We start from the raw sequence: 11,632 nt of genomic DNA on the forward strand, positions 1-11,632 counted from the left end.
ACTTGTTTCTGTTTAAACACTTGTTTTCACTTCTTCATTCTGGGGTAGATCGATGATAAAAAAATGGATTTCATCTATTTTAAAATAAGGCTGTAACGTAACAAAATGTGGAAAGAGTGAATGGGTTTGACTAAACATAGAAAATAGATGCAGGAGGAGGCCATTCGGCCCTTAGAGCCAGCACCACCATTCATTGTGATCATGGCTGATCGTCTCCAATCAATAGCCCGTGCCTGCCTTCTCCCCATATCCCTTGACTCCACCAGCCCCTAGAGCTCTATCTAACTCTCTCTTAAATCCATCCAGTGACTTGGCCTCCACTGCCCTCTGTGGCAGGGGGTTCCATAAATTCACAACTCTCTGGGTGAAAAAGTTTTCTCTTACCTCAGTCTTAAATAACCTCCCCTTTATTCTAAGACTGTGGCCCCTGGTTCTGGACTCGCCCAACATTGGGAAAATTTTTCCTGCATCTAGCTTGTCCAGTCCTTTTATAATTTTATATGTTTCCATACGATCCCCCCTCATCCTTCTAAAATCCAGTGAATACAAGCCTAGTCTTTTCAATCTTTCCTCATATGACAGTCCCGCCATCCCAGGGATCAATCTCGTGAACCTACGCATCACAAGGATGTCCTTCCTCAAATTAGGAGACCAAAACTGTACACAATACTCCAGATGTATTTATACTTCAAAATACTTCTGACTACTTTCTGAATGCACTGTATATCTTTCTGCTGACTGGATAGCTGGCAACAAAAGTTTTCCACTGCACACATGACACTAAACGAAACTAGGCTCAACTAAAATAAATTAAAACTAAATGCTGGAGGAAGGAACTACAGCGAAGCAAAATACAAAATGCTGGAGAAAGCTGAATGTTGAATAGCTAAGAAGGGTCTGGACCTGAAACGTCACCCATTCTTTCTCTCCAGAGATGCTGCCTGGCCTGCTGAGTTAAACTAATCTAAAACCAAGCATGAAGATAGACACAAAGTGCTGGAGTTACTCAGTGGGTCAGGCAGCAGCTCTGGAGAAAAAGGATGGGTGATGTTTCAGGTCGGGACCCATCTTCAGGGGAAAACTAAGCATCGATGCATTCGATTAGTCTGAAGAAGGGTCTCGACCCATTCCTTCCATCCAGAGATGCTGCCTGACCCGCTGAGTTGCTCCAGCATTTTGTCTATCCAGTTTAAACTAGCATCTGCAATAAATCTCTCTTCATTAGGATGATTCACACATGATTGTTCAGAACATGCCTCACGCTGCCTCGGCAAGGCCAACAGCATCATCAACGACCACTGACTCCTCCACATTCCTCATTGTGATGGAAGGAGAAAAAAAGTTCAATCTCTTCTCTTCTTTGTTCTCCCTGATCTAAAATCAGTCCCCCTTTTCTGCTTTCTCCCCGTATCCCTTGATTCCGTTAGCCCTAAGAGCTAAATCTAACTTTCCCTTGAAAACATCCAGTGAATTGGCCTCCACTACCTTCTGTGCAGAGAATTCCACAGATTCACAACTCTCTGGGTGAAGAAGTTTTTCCTCGTCTCAGTCCTAAATGGCCGACCCCTTATTCGTAAACTGTGTGACCCCTGGTTCTGGACTCCCCCCAACATCGGGAACATTTTCCCTGCATTCCCTGTCCAACCCCTTAAGAATTATATATGTTTCTATAAGATCCCCGCTCATCCTTCTAAATTCCAAGGATTCTAAATAATCAAGGACCACTCTCACCCCCGGCCATTCCCTCTTCTCCCCTCTCCCATCGGGCAAGAGGTACAGAAGTGTGAAAACACACAGCTCCAGATTCAGGGGCAGTTTCTTCCCGGCTGTTATCAGGCAACTGAACCATCCTACCACAACCAGAGAGTGGTCCTGAACTACTATCTACCTCATTGGTGACCCTCAGACTATCCTTGATCGGACTTTGCTGGCTTTACCTTGCACTAAACGTTATTCCCTTTATCATGTATCTGTACACTGTGGACGGCTCGATTGTAATCATGTATTGTCTTTCCGCTGACTGGTTAGCACGCAACAAATGCTTTTCACTGTACCTCGGTACAATACGATAGAACTTTATTGATTCCAGGAGGGAAAGTGATCTGCCATCAGTCATAAAAACACCAAGATACGTGAAACATGAAATTAAAGTGACAAGTGGAAAAGATTGGGGATGTGCTAAGAGTGGGGAGGGGAGTCGGTCTCCGTCGAGCCCACGACAGAAGGGGGAGGAGTTGTACAGTTTGATAGCCACAGGGAAGAAGGATCTCCTGTGGCGTTCTGTGCTGCATCTTGGTGGGACCCGTCTGTTGCTGAAGGTGCTCCTCAGGTTGACCAGTGTGTCATGGGGGGGGGGGGGGGGGGGGGGGAGGAGTACTTGTGACAATAAACTAAACTGAAACCCTGTCTTGAAGCTGGGAGCTACTTTCAGTGACGTGCTGAGCTTGACAATGTAGACGCCTGGGTCAGTGTACGAGGTGGTGTTTTGTAATCCCATTCCTCCCCCGCTCTTGTTTCCTTGCTGTGCCGTCTCAGCCCAGCACAGCTTCCATTCTCACTGACTCCCAGACCCTATTGGGATGACATCCTTAACGGAGTTTGTACGTTCTCCCCGGGACCATGGGGGGTTTTCTCCAGGAGCTCTGGGTTTCCTCCCACTTTTTACACAGAGAGTGGAGAATCTGTGGAATTCTCTGCCACAGAAGGTAGTTGAGGCCAGTTCATTGGCTATATTTAAGAGGGAGTTAGATGTGGCCCTTGTGGCTAAAGGGATCAGGGGGTAAGGAGAGAAGGCAGGGATGGGATACTGAGTTGGATGATCAGCCATGATCATATAGAATGGCGTTGCAGGCTCGAAGGGCCGAATGGCCTACTCCTGCACCTATTTTCTATGTTTCTATTCCAAAGACGTGCAGGTTTGTACATCAATTGGCTTCTGTAAAATTGGGAATTGTCCCTCCAGAACCAGGGGTCACAGTTTAAGAACAAGGGCTCGGCCATTTAGGATTGAGTTGAGGAATAACTTTTTCACCCAGAGAGTTGTGAATCTGTGGAATTCTCTGCCACAGAAGGCAGTGGAGGCCAATTCACTGGATGTTTTCAAGAGCGAATTAGATTTAGCTCTTGGGGCTAACGGAATCAAGGGATATGGGGAGAAGGCAGGAACGGGGTACTGATTTAGGATGATTAGCAGGGTGGACTGATGCGTTCTTATTTCTATGCTGTATCTCTAAACTAAACTTTTTTTTTCTCTTTTTTTTGTATGTATTTTATTTCGAACATTTAAAATAAAAGTTAAAAACCAAGCAAAATAACAAAAAAATGAAGTGAACAATAAACCTTTACACCTCATTGAATCTCATAAAATCACAAATTAAATCGTACGTGTTTGAAAAGGAGTAGGAGGAAGTATACACTTATTTATTCCTACTTCTTCTCTGCTGCTATCAATTAATTCACAAACTATCTCATCTACACATATATATATATACATACCTATGCATATGTATATATGTGTGAGTGTGTATGTGTGTGTGTGTATATATATATATATGTGTGTGTGTATATATATGTGTGTGTATATATATGTGTGTGTGTGTGTGTATATATATGTGTGTGTATATATATATGTGTGTATATATGTGTGTGTGTGTATATATGTGTGTGTGTGTATATGTGTGTATATATATGTGTGTGTGTGTATATATGTGTGTGTGTGTGTATATATGTATGAGTGTGTGTGTATATGTGTGTGTACATATATATGAGTGTGTGTGTATGTGTGTGTATGTGTGCGTGTATATATCTATCCATACATAAGCTACATACATACATATATACACACATGCAATCATACATAAATACAGTTTAAAAACAATTATCCAAATTCTATGAACAAGGCAAATACCATATGGTGTCAATAAACTAAAACCTACCCGGTTGTGGCGGCACCTGGTGGCAAGCCACGGGGACAACTGGATGGGGGCATCTCGGTGTGGGAGGCGTTAGTCACGGGGTTTTTACCTGAGTGGGTATTTAAGGCTGGGCAACGCCCGTGACCAGTGAGGAGTAGAGAGCTGTATTGTACAGAGTAAAGCACGTCCCGTGCGCAAAACTTGTGTCCGCTTTGGTTTTTTGTCTGGACTCCTGGGGGTCCCCGCTAGGTCCCCGCTACACCGTCATCACGCCCCTTCCTCATCCTTATACCTTTGGAAAAAATCTTTTTTGCACTTCTTCTTAAACTGAGTAATATTTGTGCTTGGCTCGAGTTCCACATCCAAATCATTCCACAATTCCACCCCACAGTTTGAAATACGCACACCCTTCATAGTTGTACCAACACAAAGTTCCTTAATTAAACTTCCCTCTCAAATTACAACCACCCTCCCTGTTAAAGAACATTGTTTTTGTATATTACCTGGGAGTAAATGATGTCTTGCTTTATACATTATTTGTGCTGTATTAAATGTTGCTAGTTCCATAAACTTCAAAGAATTTAACTATAAAAACAGAGAGTTGGTGTGTTCACAAAATCCTACATCATTAAGTATCCTTATGGCCCTTTGTTGCAGTTTGCATACTGGATGTAGGTTGCTTGTGTAAGTGTTGCCCCATACCTTGACACAGTAATTTAGATATGGCAGTACAAGTGAACAATGTTCAGGGCTTTTTGTGATTCACAATGTGCCTTGTTCTTCCCAGGACTGCAGTGCTCCTTGCCCGCTTTGCACGCACATGTTTTATACAAGGTTTCCAGCAGATTTTGTGGTTTAACACCTATCCACACTTGTACCTGAGTGTTTATCTTACAGTTTCCAATCATTGTGGAATTCCCTGCCACAGAGGGCAGTGGAGGCCAAATTACTGGATGGATTTAAGAGAGAGTTAGATAGAGCTCCAGGGGCTAGTGGAGTCAAGGGATATGGGGAGAAGGCAGGCACGGGTTATTGATTGGGGACGATCAGCCATGATCACAATGAATGGCGGTGCTGGCTCGAAGGGCCGAATGGCCTCCTCCTGCACCTATTTTCTGTTGCTATAACATAATCTTTGTTCAAATTTAACTTTAATCTTGAGCCAAATGTTGGTTTTCCTACTGATTCTCACGCTGTTGACCTTTTTAAGTTTAGTTTAGAGTTACAGCATGGAAACAGGCCCTTCAGCCCATCGAGTCCGTGCAGACCAGCGATTTCCCCCACCCCCCCCCCTCCCCCCCTCCACTAGTTCTGCCCTGCACAGAAGGGACAATTTATCGAAGCTAATTAACATACAAACCTGTACGTCTTTGGAGTGTGGGAGGAAACCGGAGAAAACCCAATGTAGGTCACGGGGAGAACGTACAAACTCTGTACAGACAGCACCCGTAGTCGGGATCGAACCCGTGTGTCTGGCGTTGTGAGGCAGAAACTCTACCGCTGCGCCACCGTGCCGCCCTAAATTAAATTAAACTTTATTTAAACAAAAAAATTCCTAAATAAAAATGCAAAAAATTCTTGAATTATAATTTTCAATTGCATTTCTTTTAAACTAAATGAAACTTTAATTGGAAGTGTTGTTTTCCGACTGATTCTTATGTTGTTGACCTTCTTTGCAGTGAGCGGGATGGCGATGGATGAACTGATGGTGCTAAATGCCCAACTCCTCAAACAGATCAAAGGTAAGCTCCCACAAACTTCTCTTTGGATGTTGCCAGGACTTGAGGGGCCCGAGCTACAGGGAGAGGTTGAGCAGGCTAGGACTTTATTTCTAAAGGGCCTGTCCCACTTACGCAACCTTGGCTCGCAAATTACGGGATCTCGTGGTCGCTTGAGGCGTAGGGCACCGTAAATCCTCGCGGGGCCGGTCCCACTTAGAAGCGCGGAGTTGTGCGGGGCTGTTCCCGACATCGCGCGGGTCTCCAAAATTCTTGCAGTGGCCGAAATCTCTGCGCGCCAACGGCCTGTCGGCACGCAGGCGCATTGCGGTCGTACGCAGCGTCTTGACGTCGTATGCAGCGTCTTGACGGCGTACGCCTAGCGCGTGGCGCTGCGTGATGACGACGCCGTGCGACGCCCAAATTCAGTCGGCCCACCTCTTGCCCAGCTGATTGGTAAGCATGACGTAAATGACATCACGCGCAAACTTCGCGTGAACTACGCTTCCGGTTGGTCGCGCCAAACGCACACAATCGCATGCAAGTGGGACAGGCCCTTTAGAGTGCAGGAGGATGAGGTGGAGAGCGGTCCTGATCTACCATTGAAGATCTGCGGACTGATCAGACATGATTGGACTTTTTCATGCACCAAATGTTTTTCCCCTATCCTGTATCTGTACACTGTGGAAGGCTCGAGTGTAATCATGTGTAGTCTTTCCGCTGACTGGGTAGCACGCAACAAAAAAGCTTAGACAATGATAAACTAAACAATCTTATAGAGGTGAATAAAATTATGAGGAGAATGCCCAGTCTTTTACCCAGAGTAGGGGAATCAGAAACCAGAGGGCATAGGGTGAAGGTGAGAGGGGGAAGATTTAATAGGAACCTGAGGGGCAACCTTTTCACTCAGTGGGTGGTGGGTCTACGGAACGATGTGCCTAAGAATTGCGGGTTTGCAGGTTAATTGGCCCACTGTAAATGTTCCCAAGTGTGTAGGGAAGTGGATGAGAAAGTGGGATAACAGAGGTAGTGTGAACGGGTGATCCACGGTCAACGGGCCAAAGGTGCGGGAAAGAACTGCAGATGCTGGGTTAGATCCAAAGTAGACACAAAATGCTGGAGTAATTCAACGGGACAGGCAACATCTCTGGAGAGAAGGAATGGGCGACGTTTTGGGTCCGAGACCCTTCCTCAGACTGATCTCGGTCTCGACCCGAGACGTCACCCATTCCTTCTCTCCAGAGATGCTGCCTGTCCCGCTGAGTTACTCCAGTATTTTGTGTCGACCAAAGGACCTGTTTCCATGTTGTATCTTTTAATTCAGTTGCGATGTTGCATTTTGGGCAGGACCTACACAGTGAATGGTAAGGCTCTGGGGAGTGTTGTAGAGCAGAGGGGTGCAGGAGCATAGTTCCTTGAATGTCAAGTCGCAGGTAGATCAAGTGGTCAAAGAGGCTTTTGGCCTTCATCAGTCAGAGTATCGAGTATAGAAGCTGGGAGGTCAAATTTCAGTTGAATAAGACGTTGGTGAGAACGCATTTAGATGAACCAATTCTGGGCATCATCTTATAGGAAAGATGTAGTCAAGCTGGAAAGGGTACAGAGAAGATTTACGAGGATGTTGCCTGGACGAGAGGGTGTGAGCTATAGGGAGAGGTTGAGTAGGCTGGGTCTCTATTCCTTGGAGCGCAGGAGGATGAAGGGTGATCTTGGAGAGCTGTACAAAATCATGAGAGGAATAGATCGGGTAGATGCACGGAGTCTCTTGCTCAGAGTAAGTGAATTGAGGACCAGTGGACATAGGTTTAAGGTGAAGGGGAAAAGATTTAATAGGAATCTGAGGGGTAACTTGTTCACACAAAGGGTGGCGGGTGTATGGAACGAGCTGTTGGAGGAGGTTGTTGAGGCTGGGACTATCCCAACGTTCAAGAAACAGTTAGACATGTACATAGATGGAACAGGTTTGGAGGGATATGGACCAAGCACAGGCAGGTGGGACTAGTGTAGCTGGGACATGTTGGCCGGTGTGGGCAAGTTGGGCTGCAGTGCCCAGTTTCCACGCTGTATCACTCTATGACTCCGTTCAACTCCATTCCATTCCTCCGCCCGCTGTCCTGATTTTGCTTTTTCTTCTTTCTTCTCCCCGTGACTGAAGTGGTCTTCGAAGATCTGACGCGAGAACTGGAGACGAAGGATTCCCTCTCCTCCGAGCTTCACGTCCGTTACATTGCCATCGAGCAGCTCTTCAAGAACAGCTCCAAACTGCCTTGGTTACAGATCGGTCGCAGAGGAGTCAAGCCCAGTGTCCCTCTCGACAACTGACCTTCTCCCCATCTCCGACAAGACTCTCAAACCCCAACGCCGACATTGATAGAAGACTCTGAACTCCACTCGATGTGGCAAATATTTTCTACCCTATTTTGCATCGCTATTTACAGAGAGAAGTTTGGGAGCGTTTTAACTACGTGTGTGAATCTAATGTGTTTTTAAAGCCTTTTTTCCTGCTTTGCCACACCTTCAGTGTTTACTGCAAACTTGTTGGACTGAAGGATTTTGTTTTTAAACTGCTTCTCAAACCCACAACCTTTGCCAACAAGGTGGGTGGGTAAAGGCATCAGGGACAATGCAGTGCCATGCAATGCAGGTCTCTTTCCCAGGATAACTTCATCCCGACTTGGAAACGTATTATTATACCCACATACCACGTAGAACAGTACAGCACGGAAACAGGCCCTTCGGCCCACAATGTCCATGCCGAACATGATGCCAGGACCAACTCTTACCTGCTTGTGAAAACGGGCCCTTCGGCCCACTGAGTCCATGCTGACCAAGGTGGTTTTATGATCTTGCAGGAGCAGGTTGTGAGACTGTCACTGTAACTGCCCCACCAGCGAGGGTTTAAGCAGGCACGGTGGCACAGCGGTAGAACTGCTGCCTTACAGTGCCAGAGACACGGGTTCGATCCTGATTATCTGTACGGAGTTTGTACGTTCTCTCCGTGACCTTTTTCTCCGGGTGCTCCGGTTTCCTCCCACACTCCAAAAGACGTACAGGTTTGTAGGTTAATTGGCTTTGGTAAAATTGTAAATTGCCGCTAGTGCGTGTAGGATAGCGTTAGTGTGCGAGGATCGCTGGTCGGCACAGACTCGGTGGGTCGAAGGGCCTGTTTCCGCGCTGTATCTCTAAACTAAACTAAAACAGATTTAGGAATCACAAACTCTTTTGAAGTGGTGGGTGTGATGTCTGATTAGGTTGTTGAGGAAGGAACTATATACAACATTGAAATGATATTTGAACAGGTACGTGGATAGGAAAGGTTTAGAGAGATATATGGGCCAAAAGTGGACCGGTGGGACTAGCCTAGATGGAGCACCTTGCTCAGCATGGACAATTTGGGCCTGTTTCCGTACCGTATGGCTGCACGTAGACTGCGGACTCTGGCGCTGTGAGGCAGCAACTGCGCAACCACGCCGCCCAACATCCGAGGCCAATTCTGTTGCACCAACTGAAGAGGACATGCAGCTGCATGCAACGAGCGGCAGCGGCAGTCATTCAGCCAGGCCGTGTCCACCTTCCGGGGGCCAATGCAACCCCCCGACTTCAAACCACTGCCACCCTTGCGGAGATATCAGCTGCGGTTCCTGTTCCAACTCTGCATTGATCTCAGCGAACAGTAACACGGACTAAAGGGGCCGAATGGCCCGTTCTTACTGTTGCCCAGTTTGAAAGCCTAAAAATGTAGCATGGCAGAGAGAGTGAGAAAACGTTCTTGGATATGTTCAAGAAGGAACTGCAGATGCTGGAAAAAAATCGAAGGTAGACAAAAATGCTGGAGAAACTCAGCGGGTGAGGCAGCATCAATGGAGCGAAGGAATAGGTGACGTTTCGGGTCGAGACTTATTATTTGTGAAAATATTACAGTTCAGTTACAGTTGTTTAAGAAAGAGCTGCAGATGCTGGAAAGAAGGGTCTCGACCCGAAGCGTCTCTATTCCTTCGCTCCATAGACGCTGCCTGACCCGCTGAGTTTCTCCAGCATTTTTGTCTAAAGTCCTTGGATAGATACGTTATTGTCACATGTACCATGAAGGTGCGGTGTAATTCTTTTTCAGATGCGATCCTTTTTCATAGTGTTTGGAATACAAATTTTCCAGGACTGGACTGGGAGAGACTCCACCCAGGGTGCAGAATCTCTCCCCAATTGTGTGGTATTTCAGACTTTAAATATCACTTTATTTTTCAGTAGGTAGCAAAGCATATGAGTTATTTCTGTAGTGACTATGCGCGCGCGTGTGTGTGTGTGTGCGCGGGGAATGTACATGTTCCAAAGATATTTAAAATCATAGAGAATATCCTCTATGAATTGCAAGCACAATACTGGAAATCTTGACGAAACCACAAGCAATTCAGGGGTGTGGGAGAGAGAGAAACTGGAGTGAGGATTAATATTTCAGGTCGGCCACTTTTCCCAAACTTGTTAACTCTTCCACAGGTGCTGACTGCCCGGAGTATTTCCAGCAATTTTCTGCTTTAACCCTTTGTATTCTGCGAGATTTTGACCCGGATTTATACAATGTAGTCTTTTTTTTGAATAATTGATCTGCGTTTTGGGTTAGTTCCTGTTCAGTTTCGCCTTTAGTTTATTGTCACGTGTACCAAGGTACAGCGAAAAGCTTTTGTTGCGTGCTAACCAGTGGAAAGGCAATACATGATTACACTCAGAGAAACATAGAAAACATAGAAAATAGGTGCAGGAGTAGGCCATTCGGCCCTTCGAGCCTGCACCGCTATTCAATATGATCATGGCTGATCATCCAACTTAGTATCCTGTACCTGCCTTCTCTCCATACCCCCTGATCCCTTTAGCCACAAGAGCCAAAATCTAACTCCCTCTTAAATATAGCCAATGAACTGGCCTCAACTACCTTCTGTGGCAGAGAATTCTAGCACATAGAACATAGAAGAATAGGTGCAGGAGTCGGCCATTCGGCCCTTCGAGCCAGCACCGCCGTTCAAAATGATCATGGCTGATCATCTAAAATCAATACCCCGTTCCTGCTTTTTCCCCATATCCTTTGATTCCTTTAGCCCGAAGAGCTAAATATGACACGTTTAAGAAGGAACTGCAGATGCTGGTTTAAACCGAAGATAGACACAAAATGCTGGAGTAACTCAGCGGGACAGGCAGCATCTCTGGAGAGAAGGAATGGGCGATGTTTCGGGTCGAGACCCTGCTTCAGACTGAAAGTCCATCCCTCCCCCACCCAAGTCGCACCAGCTTCTCGTTATCACCCAACAAACAGCTAACAATGGCCTGTTTCCTTTATCATCGCAACTTTTTATAAATATCTTTTATTCATTGTACGATATCCCTCACTACACCATCGTCTATGTCTCTTCCCTTTCCCGTGACTTAACATCTAAAGAAGTGTCTCGACCCGAAACGTCACCCATTCCTCCTCTCCAGAGACGCTGCCTGTCCAGCTGAGTTACCCCAGCTTTACGTGTCTGTCTTCAGTTTAAACCAACATCTGCAGTTCCTACCCAGACGGGATGTGTTAAAGGGCCTGTCCCACCTGGTGATTTTTTCGGCGACTGCCGGCACCATTGACTGACGTATCAGGTCGCCGAAAAACACGCGGCGTGATGACGTATTAAAACCCGGTGTTTTTTCAAGTGTCGCAAACATTTTTTTTGTCGCCACTGGGTTTTGAAACGTTCAAAATCTTTTGGCAACCCTGATATCACGCCGGCAGTCGCCGAAAAAATCACCTATTGGGACAGGCCCTTTAGTGTTAGTTGTTCCCTCCTTTAGATTCTGGATTCTGAGCCATGGTGGCTACACTTCTGGGGCCTCTTCATCAACATAGGTACATGGATAGGACAGGTTTGGAGGGATATGGACCAAACGCGGGCAGGTGGGACTAGAGTCACAGAGTGATACAGCGTGGTAACAGGCCCTTCGGCCCAACTTGCTCACACGGGCCAGCATGTCCACAGC

The 11,632-nt window shown here is 46.3% G+C and overlaps 1 protein-coding gene across 4 annotated transcripts in view; it reads left to right on the plus strand.

Moving 5' to 3' along the window:
- The window catches only part of c14h21orf91 (chromosome 14 C21orf91 homolog), a 38,500-nt gene extending 30,314 nt beyond the window's left edge, over window positions 1-8,186 (plus strand). For all 4 annotated transcript variants that reach the window (XM_033032363.1, XM_033032362.1, XM_033032365.1 and 1 more), the window contains exons 4-5: window positions 5,594-5,656; window positions 7,788-8,186. In XM_033032363.1, the coding sequence (XP_032888254.1) occupies window positions 5,594-5,656; window positions 7,788-7,954 (230 nt within the window). In that variant the 3' untranslated portion in view covers window positions 7,955-8,186. The remainder of the gene's footprint in view (window positions 1-5,593; window positions 5,657-7,787) is intronic.
- Window positions 8,187-11,632: the final 3,446 nt, after the last annotated feature.

Source organism: Amblyraja radiata, chromosome 14, assembly GCF_010909765.2.
Source record: "Amblyraja radiata isolate CabotCenter1 chromosome 14, sAmbRad1.1.pri, whole genome shotgun sequence".
Classification (NCBI taxonomy): domain Eukaryota; kingdom Metazoa; phylum Chordata; class Chondrichthyes; order Rajiformes; family Rajidae; genus Amblyraja; species Amblyraja radiata.